The sequence below is a fragment of the Cebus imitator genome, unplaced genomic scaffold (assembly GCF_001604975.1).
Source record: "Cebus imitator isolate Cc_AM_T3 unplaced genomic scaffold, Cebus_imitator-1.0 Scaffold116, whole genome shotgun sequence".
NCBI classification, from domain to species: domain Eukaryota; kingdom Metazoa; phylum Chordata; class Mammalia; order Primates; family Cebidae; genus Cebus; species Cebus imitator.
Genome location: NW_016107431.1, coordinates 24,228 through 47,031, shown reverse-complemented (window position 1 = coordinate 47,031; position 22,804 = coordinate 24,228). Strand labels below are relative to the sequence as shown.

Below are 22,804 nucleotides of genomic sequence, written 5' to 3'. Positions count from 1 at the left end.
TATTTAATATTTTACATGATCAGTGACCTCTTTCTTTAATATACAAAATCCATTCTTATATTTTGAAAACCTAATTATTACTTCTATCATATCTTGTTTATTTCTCACAACTGATCTTGATTCTCACCTGTCACAAACATACCTGTTTTTCTTTTTAAAATGTGGTTAGCATTATACTGACTCTGAAACCCTGGTCTGCCACCACTTTTAAGAAAAAATGCTTTTGATTTACAATAGCAATTATAACTATGGACAAATTCATGTACTTGCTTTCAGTCAAAACTTAAAAAGACTCAGAAATAATTTCATAATATCTATACTTGGTTTATCAAGGGTAAAATTATCCTAAAAGTAAGAGTTAAACATTTCATCACTGGTTTTCTTTGGTATGTGTTGTTGTTGTTATTATATACTAAAGGAAGGTAAGCTTAAGCACCAATCTTGTATCTGAGTACCAATAGCTTGTGTTGTCATTTTATTCAATGAGTATCTATTATGTGGTTATTATATATTCAGCCATTTCCCAGATCCTGGGAAGTGCAATATAAAAGTACACATGGTCTCTTAAGAAGTTATAATACTTTTGAAGAGAAATCAAAACTTTGAGAGTAATATAAAAGAATTTCAGACACCAGTTGAAGTAGTAACTGACTATACAACCAAAATTCAAAGAAGAAAAAAATCTTGTGTCAAGACATTTCATATACATCATTTCACTCAATTTTTATAATCTGATGAGATAGGCAATACTGTTCTTATTTTCCTATTGAGTCTTAGAGGTTAAATAAGTCACCTAAAGCTGCACTAGTTAGAAATGGCAGAGCACAATCAAACTGTGGGCTGTCTTGTCTCCAACAGCCAACTTCTTACTACTTTTTCTCATTCACACTTTATTCATGAGAAACCTAAGTCTCAGAGAGGCTGAGTTATTTACACAAGTTCACACAGCTATAAGTGGCAGAGTGGAGACATAACCCCAGGTCTCCAAAGTATTAGACTGAAACATGTGAAGTTCCTGAGTTTTGAACTACAAAAGCAGTAATTTTAGCTGGTTTAGTTTTATACTTGCCCTGTGCCCCACACCATATTATCTTTGGGTAAATACAAGGTCAGGATTAAAAAACTGCAAGGGAAACAGAGGCATGAGGAATTGTAGGAGGAGAGAAAATCCGGATGAGCATGGTAAACCTGTCAATGAAGAGTCATGAATGCCAGAGTGAGAATTTCAGAATTGATTCAGTAACAGTCAGTAAATGAACATTTGGCCTGCAGTACACTCAGGCACTCCTTGTCGGCAAACACAGGGTCTGGCCTTGTGCACAAACAACCAAAGAAGTGGCAAGAATGACCACATAATGTAGAAGGAAACCTGAGCTAGGCCTTACAGGGTAGAGAAGGATTAACAAAGAGAAGAACAGAACAGAATGAGTAATCTTGTGTGGAGTTAAAAATTGGTTACGCTGTAGAAAAGCTTTTTGGAATTTCTGAAGCAATTTCAGTGGGTAACCAAGATGAAAGTTATTATTTCATCAGTTTTCCCTCAAAGCTATTTTATGATTTTTTTTCTCTGAAGTTGTTATGAAAGTACCTTTCACTAAAAGTATAATTAGATTGTTTGTAACACAAAGGATACATGCTTGAGGGGATGGATATCCCATTTTCCATGATATGATTATTATGCATTGCATGCCTATGTCAAAACATCTCATGTGCCCAAAAATATATACCTACTATGTAACCATAAAAGTTAAAAATCTTTTATTTTAAATAAAACAGAAATGGGAGGAAAACAACGTACCTCTCACTGTTTATTAGCCTGTATCTATTATGGGTTTTCAGGGCCTAAAATCATAGAATTTTAGCACTGTATGGAACACTTCTCATCACATTCTCAACCCAGCCCCAACCCCTCTCCAGATAAAGAGAGGTTGAAGTGATCTAAAGCATACATTACAGCATAATTAAAACTCATATGCAATAAATTCTACTCAAGGATACTTTTGTATTGCATTTCATTTTACATGCAGTCTTGAATTTGAGTGTTTGTATATATGTTAAAGCTAGACATAAGATTCTTCATGAAATTTTTTTCCATGTTTTATTTTCTATAATTCCATGTCCTTTTTTTAGTCTCCTCTTTGGTACTCAGTAGCACATCAAGAAAAAAGGGTGTTTTTTTAAAAAGTCTTTATGGAATTCATTTTAGTTTCTGTATCCTTTGAAAATTTTTAACATATGAAATGTTAATATGTAGACAAGAATACATAGATAATGTGTAAGTTATAAAAATAATAAAATGAACACTCATGGTTCCACCACCCAACTTAAGGAATGGAACATTAGCAATCCCAGTGAGGGTTGGTCCTATGTGTTCCTTACCTGTGGCCTTCGCTGTCATTCTCCCACCAGCCCTCAGGGCCAAGTTCTGTCATATATCATGTTTCTAGACATCATAAATAACTTTTATCTGATTAAGAAATTCTATTCCCACTGGGCACAGTGGCTCACACCAGTAATCCCAGCACTTTGGGAGGCTGAGGCGGGAGGATCGCCTGAGCCCAGGATTTGGAGACCAGCCTGCGCAGCATGGGCGAGACCCCGTCTCTACGCAAATATTTTTTTAAATTAGCTGTGCATGGTGCCATGAGCCTGTGGTTCCAGCTACTCAGGAGGCTGAGGTGGGAGGATTACTTGAGCTCAGGAGGTCAAGGCTGCAGTGAGCTGTGTTTGTGACATTGCATACCAGCCTGGGCAACAGAACAAGACCCCGTGTCAAAATAAATAAATGAATGAATGAATAAATGAATAAATAAATAAATAATTCTCTTTTCATACATGGAATTTAAGTTTGTTAAGTGTACTTTTTATAACTAGATGTTAAATTTTGTCAAACGCTTTTTCTGTGTCTGTTGAGGTTTTCTCCTTTAATCCATCGATGTGATGAATTGTATTAATGGAATATCCTAATGTCAAATAAGTGACCTGTGCAGTCATTTGAAAAGTTGGATAAACTTTTTAAATGATTTTTATTGCTTCTCCACTGCCACATTATATTTGCTAATATAATTTTTAGGAATTTTGACTTTTGTGTCTATTTTTATAAGTGAGGTTCAGTTTCTTTCTCACACTGTCCTTATATTTTGGACAAGTTTTACTGCCTTCACAGAATGAGTCAGAAAGTTTCTTCTTCCTTTTTTTAGGATAATTTAAGATTGGAAAAATCCTTTTCTTGAATATTTGATAGAATTATCTATAAAACCCTCTGTGCTTGGTGTTTTCTATAATGTATAGGAATTTTTGAAATTTATTTTCTTAAGAATTTGTTCATTTTTATAGTATTGTCTCTGATTTTAAAATACTATCTTCATTTTGAGAGGCAAATTATTTTAACTAAGTTAGATCCCTTGCTTATAAACTGTCAGTGCTTCTGGTTCTTTCACATATGTATTTAGAAATAAATATTTTCCTTTGGGTGCTCTTTTAGTTACATCACCAGGTGTTAGCATGATTCATGTTAAAATTCGGTTCAAGGCATTTTCTAATGTTCCTCTTCTCTTTTTTCTTTGACCAATGAGTTATTTAGAAGTGTTTTTCAAGACAAAAGATTTTTAAAGGTTTTGAAATCAGTACAAAAAAATAATAAAATTATAGTTTATATGATATTGAATTTTTTTAACTTTTTGGAGATTTGCTTACAGCTTAGTACATAATCAGTTTTCATCAGTGTCCCATGAATGCTTAAAAAGAAGGTATATTCTTCATTTGCTAGGCATAAAGTCACTTATGTTTAGATCACGCTTGTGGGTTTTTTTTTTTTTTTTAATTGCATTTTAGGTTTTGGGGTACATACGAAGAACATGCAAGATTGTTGCATAGGTACACACATGGCAGTGTAATTTGCTACCTTCCTCCCCCCTTCACCTCTATCTGGCATTTCACTTGTGTTTTATGGAGTTCAAGTTTTACTGTGTATGTGTTTTGTTTTTTTGAATCCTTTTATATAATTTACAGAGGAATATTAAAATATCTTAGTGCAGGGCTAGGCACAAGTGCTCACACCTATAATCCCAGCACTTTGGGAGGCCATGGGGAAGATTGAAGCCAGTAGATCACAACCAGCCTGGACAATGTAGCGATATCCCATCTCTACAAAAAATTTAGAAATTAGCCAAGTGCAATGGCATCCAACTGTAGTTCCAGCTACTTAGGAGGCTAAGGCAGGAGGATCACTTGAGCCCACGAGTTTGAGGATGCATCCTTGAGTTTTTTTAGTTTATCTATTTATATTGTACAGCATATAAATTTTGAATTGTTGGCCAGGCACAGTAGCTTATGCCTGCAATCCCAGTGCTTTGGGAAGCTGAGGAGGGAGATCACTTGAGGCCAGGAAGTCAAGACCAGCCTCAGAACATGGCAAGACCATGGCACTACAAAAAAAATTCAAAATTAGCTGGGCACAGTGGTGTATGCCTCTAGTCCCAGCTGCTGGGAGGCTGAGATGGGAGGATCACTTGAGCCCAGGAGTTTGATTTATCTATTTGTATGTACAGTATATAAATTTTGAATCATAGGCCAGGCACAGTGGCTCATGCCTATAATCCCTGCATTTTGAGAAACTGAGGCAAGAGGTTTACTTGGGGCTAGGAGGTTGAGAGAAGCCTGGTGAACTTAGTAAGGGCCATGTCTACAAAAAAAAAAATTAAAAAATTAAAAAATAAATTTTGAATTGTTGTATTCTGAATTCAACCACTTATAATATCCTTTTCTCTGGTAATTTTTTGGACTCTAAAACATATTCCCTCTAATATTAATATAGATACTTCATATTGGGTAGTTTTTGCCTGGTTATCTTTTTTTATCCTTTAGCTTTCTGTTTTCTCTCTCTCTGTGAATTAGATATGTCTCTTATAAATTGTATTTAATTCAGCCTGACAATCTGATTTTTAAAAAATAACTAGAGAGTTTAATCCTTTTACGTTTATTGTAGTTACTGACAAGTTTGCTCTCATGCTTTCCTTTCTCTTTCCTGTCCAGCTTTCTTTTGAATTGGATAAATTTCCCATTCTATTGTTTTATTTCTGGTTTGGGAGTTATATATTACTACTCTAATAAATGCCTTTTAAATTTTAACATTCATGCCCAACCTAGTAAAGATCTGTACCCTCATCCTGAACAATACAAGGATTTTAAAATCAGTGCTCTTCATGCTTATGCTATTGTTATTTATAATTTTGGTACCATCTTGTTTGTTTGGTAGTTCTATAAATTTACTGTTTCCATCACTGCATATTTTCAGTATGTAGATTTATTTCCCTATTTATCACTATTCTTTATTCCATCTTGATCCTTCCATCAAGTAAAATTTTTATTCTTCCAAAAATACATGCTGGAAAAATTTCTGTGGTAAGAATGTATGGAAAGGAAACTCAGTTTTTGCCCATCTAAGAATGTTATTTTGGCCTCGTTCTTCAAATTTTGTTGGCTAGACAATTCTAGACTGGCAGTTATTTTATTTCAGTACCTTGAAGACATTGTTCTGCTTTCTTCTGGCTGCCTTTTCTGTCTCCTATTGTTTCCTAGAATTTGAATGTATACGTTCTATGTTGAACTGTTTCTGAGCTTCCTCCTATTTCTTATGCTTGGGATTTGTTGTGGTTGGAATTTGTTGTAACCTGCATCCAATCTGGGAATTTTTTGTGGATCCACAGTTAATACATTTCTCCCTTCCACCCAGAGCCACTAACCCAAGAGAGACAAATTGATTTGCTATCTGCTTTTGTAGAACAGATTTTTTTTTCCTAGTTGTGTGACCTTTTCTCTGAGAGTGAAGCCTTTGCTGAGTTAGCTTTAAGCAGAGATTTCTTCAGTCTTACTTCCATCCTACAAAGGCCCAAGCCTTTATGGTCCATTCCTCTGAGTGCAGCAGGCTGTGAAAACAGTAGGTCTAGGCCATTGATGTTTCAGTTGAAATTCCCAGGGCTGTCAGCTTAAGCACTTGCTGGTTTCCTGATCTTGTTTTGTTTCTAATCTCAGAGTATTTCTTAGTTTCTTGCGAATTCATCAGTTTTTAAGAGGTACCATGTGTGAGTGCATATAAATTTTTACATATATATAAGAGAGGATATATTTTGTTGTTTACAAGAGTTTTTTTGGGGATCTCTAAGTATGTTCTTTGCCTTTTAATGGAAACGTTCTCCTGTCATCTTTTTTAACCAAAAAAATCACGTTTTGTTTCTCCTGTCACTTCTTCCTGTAGGTGAGCAGTAGGTCATCCAGTCCCAGTGTCAGAATGATCACTACCTCAGGACCAACCTCAGAAAAGCCTGCTAGAAATCATCCATGGACCCCTGATGATTCCACAGGTGACCAGTCCGTTTCCTCATTATATTTATGAAATGGAATCAATTATGTTCATTTGGCCATGTCATTACTCTAATCTTTACAGAGTCATGCATTATACTGTTTAGATTTTCATATTAACAAACTATTTAGCAATACATGTCAAAATATTGTTTTGAATACAGAGACAGAGACTGCCTTGCCTTCTTTTTTTTTTTTTTTTTAATCTAGATACTACATATGTATTTTAAATATCGTCTGTTTGGGGGTTTTTCCCAGTTGGGAAGCATATTGAATTCTTGATACTTCAGCCTGTGATTTTCCTACTAGATTCATCCTACTAGATGAAGGTAGTAAAGTCATTATTTTATCAATAACCAAAATTGGAGAATGGTAAAAATCATCTTCATCCTTATCGTCTTCATCTCAACTTCTTGTTTTAAGGACACAAGATATCATGTACCTTAAGGAGAAAAAAATTCTGATCATTGACTGTTTGAATTGTTTTTAACTGATAAGAGACACCATCTTTGGTTATACAAATATTCTATTAGACCTTTAGAAGCTATTATTATTAAAGAGTTATTAAAGCTCCCTAACATGGATAACTAACTGGCCACAATATTAGTATTAATGTCCACCTGCCTAAAGGTAGTGATGGAATCATTTCATTATGGGCAAACAAGAAATGATGTGCCATAGTAGAAGAAACTTTTCCCTAACATTAGGAGAATATCTTGATAAATGCTTTTAAGTGGACTCACGAAATTTTTTATTTATATTTTATTAAGTCATAAAGGGAAAGATGATCTCTTAGCCCTTGGAAAATTAAAGCATTTGGTATTATATAAGATTGACCCTGTTATTAATAGTAACAATTAGATTGAAGTTAAAATGCCAGCTTTCTGTCTTTACAAACTGAAATACAACTCAAGTATTTATAGTTATCTGATGTGGTTTGGTCAAGTTTATAATTTAATTTAAAAAATTAACTGGGTAGTTTTTCTCTGTGTCATGTAAGATAGAACTATGTTTAGCAAGGGTGTACTCTCTGGTTTTAGTAAGTTTAAATTTAGTGGTGGCAAAAACTTCTGTTTCACCCCTAGCACAGCCCAACCTAGGACTGTCCAGAGCATTCACCACTACTGAGCACAAGTATAGAATTCATTATAGACATTCTCCTCCCTGTGGTAGACAGGGAAATGCTCTTGCCAGATTTCATCATTAACATTCAGGTGATAAGAGCTCTTTTTGATTCCTGAAGCCCCTGGCAAGGGAGTACTCTCCCTGACATTATGGCATTTGTCCAGGTCTGGTACTCAACTTTGCAGAACCTCCTGTCTTCAGTCTACACCAATCTATATGTGCCATTCAACAGGGTGGCAGATTGTGACTTCATGGGTGTAAAATAAAAGATGTTTAAGCCTCTCTCACATAACTGCTACATTTTTACTTCAAGTGTTGCTTCTGCCTTCCAACTCCTGTCCCATTGCTTTCTTTTTCTGTACCTAAAAATACCACAAAATACCAATTGCTAGAAATAGTTTGCAATATCAGCTGAATTTTGTCTTTGCATTGAAATATATTGCAACTGTGTGGCTATAATTTCGAATACATTTTTAAAGTGGAGGCTCTGGTTTAAGTTTGTAATTAATTCAGCTTTGCAGTGTTTCTAAGAAAAATATTGATAAGGAAGCTAATACAGTAAATTAGGGAGCAGATAAATAAAGTCTTTTTCCTTGAAGGCCCACTGACCAAGGAAAAAATTAAGAGTGTAAACATAAATTAAAGCAACCTAATTAATTTTTTTTTAATTTGAGAAGTTTTTGTATATTTTCAAAGAAAGCTGAGGTTTTTGTGTATTTTCAGAGAAAGCTAAGCACATAACAATTTAATAATCATAGCAGATAATGAGTGCTCTTCAGTTTCTATTTATAATATTATGGGGTATTTACAGAGACCCACAAACTGAGAGGATCTAGTGAGAGAGAGATACCTAGACCCAGCAGAGGGAGCCACAGAGGGGGAAACTCAGTAAAGAGTTTTTACCTCTGCTTAGTACTTTGCAAAGATGTATTAATGTAAAGTATAAAGCATGGCTCATTCCTTGCAGTCTGGTTAGGGTCATAATACTGACACATTAAAAATAAATTTATACTATATAATAAATTACTAAGTTTACAGTACAAGCTGAGTGTTTTGATAGTTACAAGAGAAATCAATTAAACAAGACCCGGCATGGTGTCTGACCTTTTCATAAACTGATGACACGTGTTCTTTAGTCATAAGCAGAAAGAAGGCAACATTTTCCTGAAGGGAATGCATACTCAAAGAATATGAGATAGTAACAAGTGTTGTGTTTAGGGGCCAGAAAAGAGTGTTTGCCAAATTTAACCAGACATGAGTCTTGACATTCAGGAGAAGCAGTTAGATTTGATTAGCAACTGAAACAAACATATTAAAAAAAAAAAAACTTTCATTAAATAATCTTCCGATTTTGTGACCAAGTATTGCTAGTAGAGACTGGAAGTTCAATTTCAATTTAGTTTAAAAGTGAGAAAGTGAAATCCCACTTTCTTTGTTTTAGAGAGGAGATGAAATTCAATGAAGGACCTTAAGTCCCTCACCATAGAAGGGCTTTAATTATTTGAATAACACAGTCCTTAGACTTTTTTTCCACTCCCAGAATACCACGCAACATTAATGTATTATACTTAATTCTAAAATACATATCACCTACATGGTGCTGATATAATGAGATATATAAAATACCAGTGATTTAAGAAAGAATAATAGGAATGGAAGCCTTCAATCAAGGAAACTTTCAAAACACTTAAATTTTTCAAGGAAATCAATCATTTTTAATCAATCTTAGTTTTGTAGAAAGCAGTATTTATGTGGGAGCATAGTTTGAAACTACTGTTGGGGTGGGAGGAGAGTTGGTCAGAGAAATAACAAATTAAGTATATTTCTTGTTTAGCCACTTCAGAAAAACACACATTTATGTTGGTAATGTGTATGAGCCTTAAGGGTAAGTGCCTTAAGTCTCTACTGTTTTTCTGTATTCCATTCTAATATTTAATAAACATTACTTTTTCAATATTAAATGCATACTATTTTTAATTGTCCTTTCTAATTCTCCATTTAGTATGAATAATAATGATAACCACCATCACTGGTTGAGTGCTTAATAGACGCCAACATTGCATGGTATTCCTCACCTGCATTGTCTCATTTGGTCTGATTTTGCTAATTAGCTTTTGAAGTTTCTTGCAAGCACATTCTCAATGGCTTAAAAAAAAATCTGGTATAACAGTTAACAATAAATTAGAAGATTACTGAGCCAGCAAACAGTCTTGAGTTTTTTTGGATTGCATACAGTGCATCTGCTGTCATCCTTACTTGCCTTTATCCACACCACTCCTTCAAGGAGTTATTTTTCAGAAAAAGGCTGAACAGCTCACTCATTTAACTCGTTTTTTTCTCTACTAACAACAGGAAAGCAACTATTTCTGAAGTAGAAAAGTCAATATTACTTCAGAGTTAATCTGCTTACTACTGGAACTGTTTTACATAAACATTAATGTTAGGAAGAGACTAACCCATGCATATCTCAGTCAAGTTGTACGGTAATTTTACCTCTTTTGAAATAGAAACAAAATCATTCTATTCAAATAATTTTATAAAATTGACTGGCTGAGTTAATCAACTTAACTGTTTTTGACATGACATTGAGCCACAGGTCTCAGTGTCTTTTTTGGTTCCTTACTGTTCATATTTGTAATACAGTCTCATCAGCAGCATCTCATTTTCTGCAGTGATCGTTACTGGGAAGGGCAGGATGGGTGGTGGGGGTCACATTAGAATCTGTGTAAATTGAAAATGATCCACTGAAAGAGAATTTGTCTCCGCTTTCTCCCTTTCCCTGTTAAGGAGCACCGATGTTAACAGAGTTGACATAGCCTTATATAAAAAAACTTAGCATGATAAAAGAGATGTGGGGTTTGATTAAATAGGGTCAATTATGACTGAATTTAAAATATAAAGGTCTCATATCACTGTTTTTGTTTTTAATTAACCAAGAGCTTAGAAATTTTAATATATTGTGTTCTATTCAGTTTATAGCCAACTTAAATTATAGGTACAAGAATATGATTACGTTCTAATATCTGATAACTGAATGTCTTTTTTTTAACCTTTAGAATTCAGAAATAGACTCTTCCATTACCAGTAGCCATAACTTTTAATTTACATGTTATTTACTTTAGGGGAAAAAAGCATTTCATTCATTCATTCTTGCTGTTCATTTTAATTATTTGTGACAGAAAATGAATAAAATATATGCTTTAATTCTAGATACCAATGGATCAGATAACTCCATCCCAATGGCTTATCTCACACTGGATCACCAACTACAGGTAAAGGAGTACTTTCTCATTGACAGTTGACTTTTTTCTTCATAGAGTTTGTCTTTGAAGCTGACAGTTGTGTTGCTACCCATCATGGTATAGTCCTTTATTTATCCTTTTAGTTGGCCTCCTTAAACTTTTTAGAATCAAATCAAAATAATTCTTTTGGTTAAGTTAATCAAACTTTAAATTGGCAGAATCATATTCTTATCTCGACAGTCATTAAGAAAAATACTCCAGTATCTTTCTTCAGTACTGCTAAGCATTACATTTCACTCTTTAATTTTAGTGCATCAAAACAAAACTCATAAGCTTTTTTCTATTTAATACATTTTTTGATACATTCTCATGTTCATAGTGACTGAACATGTAAATAATATACTTCAGTGTCTTCTCATGACTATGAGGGCCACAAACATCTTTTAGTTTGATCCTGTTTGCAACCTGAAATGTCATACCAGAGACTACAACTTCAACAATCATGGTTCTCTGTAACAATGAAAGTGTTAAAACAGCAAGAGTAAATTTAAATGCTGAGTTAACTCTGACAAAAGGACACTGAGATTTTCTAGGGCATGGTTTAACACTTATTTTTAAAGATCATTGCTTTAGTGCTGTAAAAATATATCACAGTCTCTGTCTTAACTCTCCGCTGGATATTGAAATTTGATTTAATTATGTTTTAACATTCCTGATTATTTTCAGCCTCTAGCACCGTGCCCAAACTCCAAAGAATCTATGGCAGTGTTTGAACAGCATTGTAAAATGGCACAAGAATATATGAAAGTTCAAACAGAAATTGCATTGTTATTACAGAGAAAGTAAGTTATTTTTATGAATAAAAATAAAAATACATTAGTATTTGGAGTTTAAAATATGATAAGGTACAATATTGTTTGAAGCCATGAAAACATTATAGTTTTTAGAATTAGTCATTAAATATACTTTCAACTTGTTTAAGCTTTAGGCACCCTTTTACTAAAAATTTTTTACGGAAAACTCAATTCTTTTGACTATATCATATTAGTGCTATTGTTCTCAGAGCTGTTTAGATTTATTGCTATAAAGATTTGTTTTCTTGCACATAGATAAAATGATTTACTAATGTTCAGTTGTGCCTTCTCTTAGAAACATTTTTGTACATTTTTTCCAGGTGTATGTTTAGGAGTAGGATTACTTATTAAAAGACTGTATTTCATAACTGAGTGTTTTTCTGAGGAGTTATAGAAACTGCCTTCCTCCCTTTTTAAAGAAATCCCGTCTAATTTCCTTACTACTATATTCACAGTTCTTAAATTTGTATGAATCTTCAGTTTTCTTAAGCATGACCTTCATGAAATTTTACACTTAAGAAACTGATTTATTGGTGGTAACTAAAATGAAGTGTTACAAAAAAAAATTATGGTAACTTTACATATGTATGATAACAGGATTCCCTTCATTAATTTTAATCTAAATAAATGAAAGCTGGTTTTTTTCTGAAGTAATTTGTGAAAAATTTTCTGTATGGACTTCGAAGCCAAAAGAGAAAAAATTGTTTTATCACAATTTATTGATATAGTGATTTAAATGAAACCAACCTGGTATTTGAAAGGTAAGCCTAAATAGGAAACTGTAGAAGTAATTATGGAACTGCTGGCACATTATGTTGAAAAAGTTTGATTTCTTATTTCACATATTTAACCTATACTTTTGCCATACTTTAATCATTTGAAAGAAGAATTCTATGCTGGAAAAAACAAATGGTGGATAGGGTGTTGGCTGTGAAAACTATGACAGTTTTAACCAATTTTAAATACTTTAAGAAATAGTATTAGGTAGTTATTTTGCTTGAGGACTTTTTATTATTCATTTATATCCAGTAACCTCACTTTAGGAGATGCCTAAAGATGCATCTTTTTAGGGAATACTTACTAGTTCCCAAATAAAAGGGACTTTAAAAAGCTTATCAGACTGTAAAAGACTGAGGGTCTTTTCTGAAAATGCTTGCAAATGTAAGTGGTTTAAAATAAGTGGTACTTTTTATTTTTCCCCACTGCTTTACAATGGGAAAAAGCTTTAAATTGGATAGCATTTATTTTAATTAGCTTGCAAATGTTCTATTAGCTTACCACTCTCTACCAGAGTTAAATAGGATTGTGACTTCAGAACGTGAATGAGTATAAAAGTAGAATGTGAATGATAAAAACTTCATGTTATTTTCCCATAGTCAGATAGAACCTTTCCCAGCCTTTTTCCTTCCTTCCTACACAAAAAAGAGAATAGAAAATGAAATTTTCTGAAACTTTTACTTTACTATTTTATCTACTTCACTAATTATCCAAGTACAGTTACTTAATAGAAGGATTATGATATTTGTATAGTTACACTAGAAGTACATGAAAGTTTCACTCCAGCCCATAATTATATTTGAGAAGTGTAGCTAAGATGCAAAATGATAGACCCAGAATAAAAATTCTCATTAATTGAGCTTCCATCATCAGCTAGTAAGGTATGAATTTTTCCATCATGTGTAATATTATGTGGTATTTGTTTGTAGGCAAGAACTAGTTGCAGAACTGGACCAGGATGAAAAGGACCAGCAAAATACATCTCGCCTGGTACAGGAACATAAAAAGCTTTTAGATGAAAACAAAAGCCTTTCTACTTACTACCAGCAATGTAAAAAACAACTAGAGGTCATCAGAAGTCAGCAGCAGAAACGACAAGGCACTTCATGATTCTCTGGGACTGCTAAATTTTGAAATACGCAAAGAAAGACTTTTTTTAAGGAAAGGAAAACCCTTATAATGACAGTTCATGAGTGTTAGCTTTTGGGCGTGTTTTGAATGCCAACTGCCTATATTTGCTGCATTTGTTTCATTGTTTATTTTCCTTTTCTTATGGTGGACATACAATTTTACTGTCTCATTGCATAACATGGTAGCATCTGTGACTTGAATGAGCAGCACTCCTCAGCTTCAAAACAGATGCAGTGAACTGTGGCTGTATATGCATGCTCATTGTGTGAAGTCTAGCCTAACAGAACAGGAGGTATCAAACTAGCTGCTATGTGCAAACATCGTCCATTTTTTCATATTAGATGTGGACCTCAAGAATGACTTTATTCTTGTATCTCATCTCAAAATATTGATAACTTTTTCCCAAAAGATGGTATATACCAAGTTAAAGACAGGGTATTATAAATTTAGAGTGATTGGTGGTATATTACAGAAATATGGAACCTTTAGGGATAGTTCAGTGTAAGGGCTATGATGCCAGCATCCTTGGATCAGTACTGAACTTAGTTCCATCCGTAAAATATGTAGAGGTAAGTGGCAGCTGCTCTACTTAATGAAAGCAGTTTTACCAGATTTTGTTAGACTAAAATTTGATTATGATGATACATTAAACAAAATGGAAGTTTTTTTTTTTTTTAAGAAGTAAAGATTTTTAATTCTGTGACTGTGTGTATGTGTGTTGAAACTGTAAAGCTTTTATGACTCTAATACTAACCTCTTCAATGAAATTAAAAGGCAAAAGAACATGATTGAGCTTAAATGATCATTTCTTACTACAATGATTCTTGGATTGTTGTCTCATGTATTTGAAAAAAAAAAAAAAAAAGAAAAATAATGGAAAATGAAAATAATTGCTCTAGCTTAAAAAGGCTTGGGCTTAGATTTCTTTTATCATACCAAATGAGGAATAAACCAGGCAAATAAGAAGGACGTTAAAGAAGAAGTAAATATAAATTCAACAAGTATCCTAATTATCTTGGATATTAGAATATTTGATTTTCCTTACAATCCCATTCTAGAATGCCTGCAGCCTTTCAACACTTTTGAAAGAATTTCAACACCTATAAAGAGAGTATTTATATTGTTAATAGTAACTTTGCTACCAAAACCATCAGAATAACTTAAAAGTAATAACAATATGACTATACAAATTGTTTTTTTAGTTGGTGTTAAAATAAGTCACATTTTGATACCAGTACGTGGCGTCTTTTAAATAAGGATGTCATCAATCTGATTTTTATAGCATTAATGTTTTCTGAAGAAAAAGTTCAAAATGAAAGCATTAATTGCTGTGATTATTAGAATTCTATCATGACTGTATTGTAGTTTTTGCTCTATTTCAGATAAGCAAGTTGATCAAAGAAGTTATCAAAACTATTCTCAAAAATGCTAAAGCAAGTAACTTTTTCTTCCATTATTTTTTCCTCCCACCACTGAATTTTATAATGAATTCCTTGTGTATACAAGCAATACAGGTGAAGGACAATTTGTACTAAACTGTTATTTTTAGCTTCTTCAAAATCTATTTTAGAAAGCTTCCTGGAAATAAATGTCTTCCATCATTTAATTTAAATAAAAGGATTATTGTTTCCAAATAATTTGATTACCTAGCTGAAACTGATACTGGGTTCAGCATAATAACTGTAAACTAAGATAAAGCATGACTCATCCATAGCATTGCTGCTTGTATATACATCTGTCACTCCACTGAAAGGGACCTAGTCACTTTAAAGAGGCCTTTTATCTCGGAACACGAGATATCCAAGCGTGAATGCTAAGGCTTGATGTTTCCATTAGGATTTAGCATTCAAGATTTCAGACTTTATTTCTAGTCATTGATGTGTTTTACTGTATCATAACACACTTAAAGGGAAATTTTATTATAGTTTTTACATGTAGTCATTTCATAAAATATCCAAATAGGTAAATGGAAGAAAATAGTAGATTTTAGTCATGGTACCAAATGCAAGAGGCTGTTGAACAGTTGCTTGCTTGTTTGTTTACAATAAGTTCTTTGGGATTTTCAGTACTGTAGTTGCCCTAGACATTGAGTACCGTTTAGCCTTACTCTGTTTTTAAGTAGTTGTGTTGTCAATTTCATACTTTTAAGTCCTAAAATCCACAGCCAGTTTCATCAGTGTCCTCAACCATCAAACATACAAATAAAAACGTTAACAAGGAGCCATACTTATTAGTTCTGGTTTTACAGTTTATTCTGACCTTCATTTTTTGGGTAGAAATTGCAAACAGGCAAGTAAGTGGCTAGAATGCCCCAGACTAAGAAATTCAAAAACTATCATTGAGTAAGCCCTAATTACATTTTACTCTTGCCTCCAGGGAAAGAAAGCAAGCTTTTATCTAATCTAGAGGGAAGTATTCATGAGCAATAAAAATCACTTTTTGAGTTAAATAAAAATCAGTTAAGAATATTTACCATATAGCAACACAGCATATAAAGATTTGTTAAAAGTTGTTTACAAATGTTTGACTATTTTTGCTGAAGTATTTTAGAGTATTGAATGTCTTCTCTCCAAGTTTCTTTCACGTTCCTAATTTCAGTTCCTGTAGCCAGAGATCACAGGTCTTCCCTGTGAAATTTTTGTTTCTTTCTGTAAATGTGTGTGGTTTTCAGCGCTCAACTCCTGTCTTCAAATGGTAGTAAGTTCTAGTTCTACTTATGTCATTGAGAACATTTTATGTCAAATGATGTAATGCAGAAATTCTTGTGCATACTTGTAATTTGAAGGAAGCTTTTTAGATTTTTGTTTTTAATAAAATTCAGATTATTATTCTAAACTAGTACGTAAAAGTGGTGAATGACTTGTATCAGCAAATGAGCTGTGAGGTGTTCTGCTTTGGCACCGTGTTTACCTTACATAGAAACTAGTAAAAACTGAAATGTCACTTTTGTACCATAATCACGATTTTTAAGAGGCTGAGTAATTGGCCAGTTAACATATCATCTCTTGCATTTCAAAATTTTGTGTTAAATGGAGCTCTTCACAATTTCATGAGTTAATTTGTATGAATCACAGCATGTCATATATCGCTAAGTGATTCTTCTCATCAGAAAACTGATTTCTTAGAGTGTTTTTAAGTTAAATTAGGTATTTCATTCCTTTATCAACCAGTTGGCTTCCCAACCTAAACATATGCATACATTCTTACAAACTCTACCTTCATTTTAGTAAATCCATCCATTCATTTGCTCATTCGTTTCGTAAATATTTATCATATATTATAAACTGTTCTGCTGTTACCAATACCAAGTTTCATGTCCATTTCAGTCACACACTAGTTAGATGATATTCCCATCTTACTGATGGGAAAATAGGCTCCTGGAAGTTAAGACTTGTGCCTGAGTCTGCTTTTCCATCATTATCCGTTTCAGGCAGAATCTCATGAATGGGGACTCTGTGGCCACTATTAACCCATGATACAAATAAGAGCATAGGAAAAACCTTAGATTGAGTAGCAAACAATGAAGAGAACCAGATAACTTATAACTAGAAGACACAGGGTAGCAACAAAGCCAACATCAAGACCCTCCCCCACGTCTTTTAAAACCCAAGTCTATGATATAAACAACTTTGCCGTACTGTAATTTTAAATGCTTTCCAAATTCTGAAGTGATTTGGCTTTCACATTGACTCATTTAGCAGGTAAGAGATCTGCATAGTTTTAAACTGGGGTATAATTCATATATGATAAACTGCATCTAATTTTTAAAAATGCAAATATCCTACCTGTCACATAAGTCAGTGTGAAAGCTAAATCACCTCAGAATTTGGTGAGCATTTAAGTAAGGGTGTGCTGCTTATAGAGTTCGACTTATGTTTTCACTTGTGAAACCACCCCAGCAGTCCACATCCTAAATGTCTACCACCCCAAAAAGTACCCTCCTGCCCCTTGCAGTTGAGCCCTACCCTCACCCCAGGCCCCAGACAACCACTGATCTGCTTTCTATCAATCTGGATTAGTTTGTATTTTCTAGAATTTTACGTAAATGAAATACTACAATATGTACACTTTACTTCTTAAGCCTTTTTCCCCCAGCTGAACAGTTATTGTAATTTCTTTGAGAAGAATTGTAAGTTTTCTGTTGTTCCTTTTTTTGTTTAAGTTAAAGCTGTTTTCTGCTTGCTCAAAATCCTAAAAAATACTAGCTTGGTTGTTACTCCACAGAACAATTTGCAAAACCATGTTTTCAGTAGCAGTGAAACAGTCTTTGTAAAAATGTTTGACATAGTGTTTCATACAGATGTTGTCAGTGGTCCTTCCTGATACGGTAGTCCACATAGAAATAATATTTGCATTGGCAGATCATGTAACGCTTAACACCAGGCCCTGTGCTTCTTTTCCATCCATGACTAGACACTGCTGTTGGAGGTTCCAACACCCCCTGCCATGCAGTTCCACCCAAATGGAACTTCAGTTTAAATGACTTGCCCTTCATATCAGTTAGGCAGCCTTTAAATCAGTAGCTTCTGTGTTATGCATAACTTGAGCCTTCCAAAATACATAAGGCCAGTTTTCAATAAAGCTTTTCTGAGAAATGAATGGCTATTTTAACTCTTTGAGTGTCATGGTACTTTCAAATTTCCAAGTCATGAACGGCATTCCTTTATCTTTAATGGCTAATGATGTCTTATCAATGCCATAAAGCAGCAGGATCATCGCTTTGAAAGCACCAGAAATTACTCAGTACATGCCGTATATTTATCTGAAAAGCAAAAGTAACTTACAAAATGTTCAGACTTACTGCGTGTTTCTATTTGTGGATTCCCCCTCTTTAGTTATTACTGGAATGATTAATCACTGATTGGCTCATTTTACTAAATTCAAATTAGACTGAAGAAACCAAAAATGAGTGTAACTTTGTAGAATTAATGGTGGTATTCCCTCATCACATGCTCTAGAACCCTTTGGCTTTTAATCAGCTTCCTACAAAGGTCCTTAACTAAATATCCATCTAAAGCGTGATAAACATCTTACTTACAAAAATTGGTACCACTCGTGTTCCTTTTGCATGTACCATGAGAATATTATCTGAGCTGCATATGAAATCAATGAATTACATGCTTACAAAGCAGATCTTCTGTACCTTGGGACCATTATACTATTGGTACATTCTTAGTAAAACTGAAATCTGACTACATAATTCTGTGTTCCCGTTAATAGTTCCATGTTTTATGTTTAGGATGATTGAGGAAGTAGCATAGATTTCCTTGGCCTACACCGAACATTTCTTCCCATTATACTTTCTTTTTTATCCATATCAGAAAATTTCTTAACCTCAGTGCCCCAGACCATGTCCACTATCTCCGTATATTCACTAGGATGTAAGGTTTGGCTACCCAAAATAATGGCTGAAACAGGTTAGCAGTTCTTTTTTTCTCATATAAAAAGCTAAAGTAGTATAATTCTACACATCTGCATTGTAGCCAAAGGGAAGAGGTAAAGGGCAAGAGCTGTAAAGGTGCACATCATTTATACTCATATGTTTTAAACAGAATGTAGTCACATGGCCACTCCTAGCTGCAGAGAGGCTGGGAAACATCTCCATAGTGGAGATTATGGAGATGCTTCGCTTAGGAGATCACATAAAAGTTCAGTTACAGGTGGAGGACTGAAAGGATATAGGGGACAAGAATAGCCTCTGTCACACTCCCTTGGGAAAGAAAGGAGGCCACTGCCTCCACCACTTCCTCCTTCCCCACTCTCCACAGTAAAAGGGGAACAAGAAAACCTGGCCTCACTAAAATGCACAAGTAACTTGCATCTTCATGAATGTAAAACTCTGATCGATATGGTAGATACGCATGTGGAGATTTTCATGTATTTATAATTGATAGAGCTTGGAAAAATAATATAAAACTTCAAAATGTGTTTTAAATTGGAACACCTTAACTGGAAACTAGACTTGAAATAATTTAAATATTCAGTATCAGACAGTGTACCTTAGAAAAGAAACTTTGGTAGGAAGTCCATTATGAAAAGAAAAAACTTACAAGGAAAAAAAACGGTTAACAAATAGAGATGTCATTACAAAGAGAAAGAAACTAACATTTACTAAGTGTATATTATGTTTCGGGCATTTGTTTACCTTTGCTCTAAAAGTAAGCTGAAGCACAGAGGAGTTGGAAAGTTTGCCCATGTAGTAAATTATGGACTCCAATTCAAACACAGATCTTCTAAGCCTTAAGGCCTACAAAACTCTCATTTTTAATTAGTGTAGAACTTGGAGTGTATTTTCTTGTTAATAAAAGGGAAGAGAGAGAGACCTATTTGGTGCTTAAAGTATAAATGAAATAATATGTATAAATAATATATATAAAAATATATAAATGGAATAATTACAAAAGACTATGAGAGAAAATTAAAAAGTGAAGTGCTTAACGTCTTCAGGTATTGGCATCGTGGTGATTTTCCCCTTTTAAAAATTATTTCCCTTCTTACTGTTTTCTGTGCAGTAAAAATAAAAACCAAGTGGTGGGGAAGTCTTAACAACACTCTGACCAAGCTTTATTGGCATGGGGAACTCCACAGGACAGCTTAGTGGGCCAGGTACCCAGGCCCTTTGTCATGGGCACAATTAAAGCCTTTGCATTTGTCCTGCAAGAGATGGAACTTCCCATCTCACTATTGGCCCCAACCTAGATTCCTCCAGATAAGGGTGGATCTGAAAGAAGGGGATTCTAAAGGTATTTCCATGGATACGATGGGAGAAATCCTGCTCCCAGAATTTGATGGGAGAAAGTATACATTCTAAGGAATGTGTGCTTTCACAATGATGGTATAGGACCAGGGATATAACTTCAATTCCCCAAGTGGTTTCTGTTGCACAAATTTGAGAACCACCAAGACTTCTGTTTCCAAAATGTCAGCATGAAAGCAAGCTTGTTTTACTCCCCACTATCCCCAGCCCTCCCACACACACACAAAAAAAGACAATCATATAGTGCCGAGATTATCACCAGCAATATTCTAGAATTCAAGTATAAAGAAGAGATAGTCTCTAGAACCATAGAGAAGTGAAAAGACTCCAAGTAGTCAGAGAATTGGACCTTCATGTCCACAATGGCATTTCGGTCCCCAGCTCACAGTTCCTACACTGGAAAAAGAGATCAAGATTAACAACCAGCTTCTCTACTATCTTGAGTTATCTGTCAGGAGACCTGTTCCTGCCTCAACCCATGGGAAGCATCAAGAGTGGCTGCAGGGAAAAATACCCCTCAGGTCATCAGAGACAAAGGCAAGAGGTAAGACTACCTACCGTCCCCAGCCATGGCAGCTCTGTAGCTCAGCCAAAGGAAACACCAAATAAGAGTGGCTTTTCAGCAGTATCAGGCTATATGAAGTTCATTCCACAGACGCCCTGGGTGTGAACCCTGGCCAGTCTCCCACACTACCCAGATACCCCTTTGGGTACTTCTCCGCCCCCATTTGGGTGGGTGGCAAACCTGGGCTTAAGGCATCATCTAGTGCCAGAAAAGAGGCAGCAACTTAGTAGGGGAAAAACCAGTAGGTCAATGGCAAAAAAAAAAAAAAAAAAAAAAAAAAAAAAAAAGAAATAAAATTAAAAAAAAAAAAAACAAGTCTAAACAAATACTGAACAAATCAACTTATTTGTGCATCAAAATCTAGTAGTTAAGCATATTGTGCCAATGCCAAGCTCCTGGTTTTCATAACGCACTACAGTTATGTAAAATATTACCATACGCGGAAGCTGGGTATAACTCTCTGCACCTGTTTTGTAGCTTCTCTTATCTATAACTATTTTCTAATAAATGGTTTAAAGAAACACCGATGTGGGAAGCACGGATGGAAAATGCAGGAGGCTGCAGAAGTCCAAAGAAACACTAGATTCCTGGGGCAGCAGGGAAGGTTCCCAGGAAAAACTCATATCTTCCCAAAGGCAGCCCAGTTAAGTTCCCAGAGGGATCTGCAGGAATTGAAAAGTGAAGCTGGGAGTGGCAAGCAGTAGGAACGGAGGTAACTATAGCACAGACCCAGTCCCAAGACATTCAGATTCAATCTATGTTTAAATACTGGAGAGGTTTGGCTAAGCTGAAATTTAGAAGAGATAGGCTGAGTGTGAGAGAGAAAAAAGAATCCTTCGGGTCCGAGGAGTGTTGGAAGGACCTGCTGGAGGGTCTCTCGTCCGTAGACACATGGTTAGCAGGTACCTACAAGCTGGAGCATGTGGGCTGGAAGGGCGGCAGCCGTGAGTGACACGTCTCCGCAGACCTGGCTGCCCTTCCTGGCTCACTGGCTCCAGCCAGCTCCGTGGCACCCATGTCGCTGCACATTTTTCCCACAGGACACGTGCATCTTATTCTCCCAGGATTCTGCCAGGTAGCGTTGGGCTTCATCAGGACAACTGCTACTTGCCGCCGCACACTCTCGCACATCACAATGGTGGAATATGGGACCCACAGGCAAGTTGGAGAGATGAGTAGTCTGTCTAGAGAGGCTTTATTCCACCAAGCCCCCACTCTAATCCATTCATCCAAATCATACAATTCAGCTTATCAACCCACTGTGAAGTGCCCACTCCAACTTTCCTGCTGTGTGACTTTTTATTACGAAGACTATCCAAGCCTAAACAACATAGCAAGACTCTGTTCCTACAAAAAAAATTGAAAAATTAGCCTGGCATGATGGCATGTGCCTGTAGTAATGACTACTTGATGATGGCATGTACCTGTCGTAATGACTACTGGGGAGACTGAGATGGGAGAATTGCTTTGAGCTAGTAGTTCAAGGCTGCAATGAGTTGTGATTGTGCAACTGCACTCCAGCCTGGTCAACAGAGCAGAACGCTGTCTAAAAAAAAAAAAAAAAAAAGAAAGCAAGCAAGCAAAGAAAAGTCCAAGTGTCAACCATAACTGATCAAATGAGCAACTTGTACATTGCAAAACGTCATGGCTGAACACTCATATGGTCCCCTAGGAAAGAGAACCAGGGCCTGCAGCCCCAGATACAGTAAGAACAGTGACTGCTGGCTGACACAGAACGTGCAGCTTCGTGCAGATTTCCGTGGAGTGCACACAGCAACCCTGTGGAGGCTGATGCTGTATCGTCGTCATGCACATTTTACAAATCAGTGCGCGCACAAAAAGGTTAGACAACTTGCCCAAGGGTGTGCAGTCAGTATGTGCTGGGACCAGAACCCAAACCCAGGCTGTTCAATTTTCTCTTCCACTCAAGCACCAGCTCCTCCAATGCTGCCATTTGCATCTCCCCTCACCTTGCACAAGATTGACCCCTAAC

At 35.3% G+C, this 22,804-nt stretch overlaps 1 protein-coding gene across 2 annotated transcripts in view; it reads left to right on the top strand.

Annotated features, from left to right (window-relative positions):
- The window catches only part of MAP3K7 (mitogen-activated protein kinase kinase kinase 7), a 75,893-nt gene extending 59,562 nt beyond the window's left edge, over positions 1 to 16,331 (top strand). Inside the window, exons 14-17 of one of the 2 annotated variants that reach the window (XM_017538872.2) lie at positions 6,257 to 6,362; positions 10,696 to 10,757; positions 11,454 to 11,569; positions 13,288 to 16,331. In XM_017538872.2, the coding sequence (XP_017394361.1) occupies positions 6,257 to 6,362; positions 10,696 to 10,757; positions 11,454 to 11,569; positions 13,288 to 13,468 (465 nt within the window). In that variant the 3' untranslated portion in view covers positions 13,469 to 16,331. The remainder of the gene's footprint in view (positions 1 to 6,256; positions 6,363 to 10,695; positions 10,758 to 11,453; positions 11,570 to 13,287) is intronic. The other variant, XM_017538873.2, reaches the window with a different exon arrangement.
- The last annotated feature ends 6,473 nt before the right edge of the window (positions 16,332 to 22,804 follow it).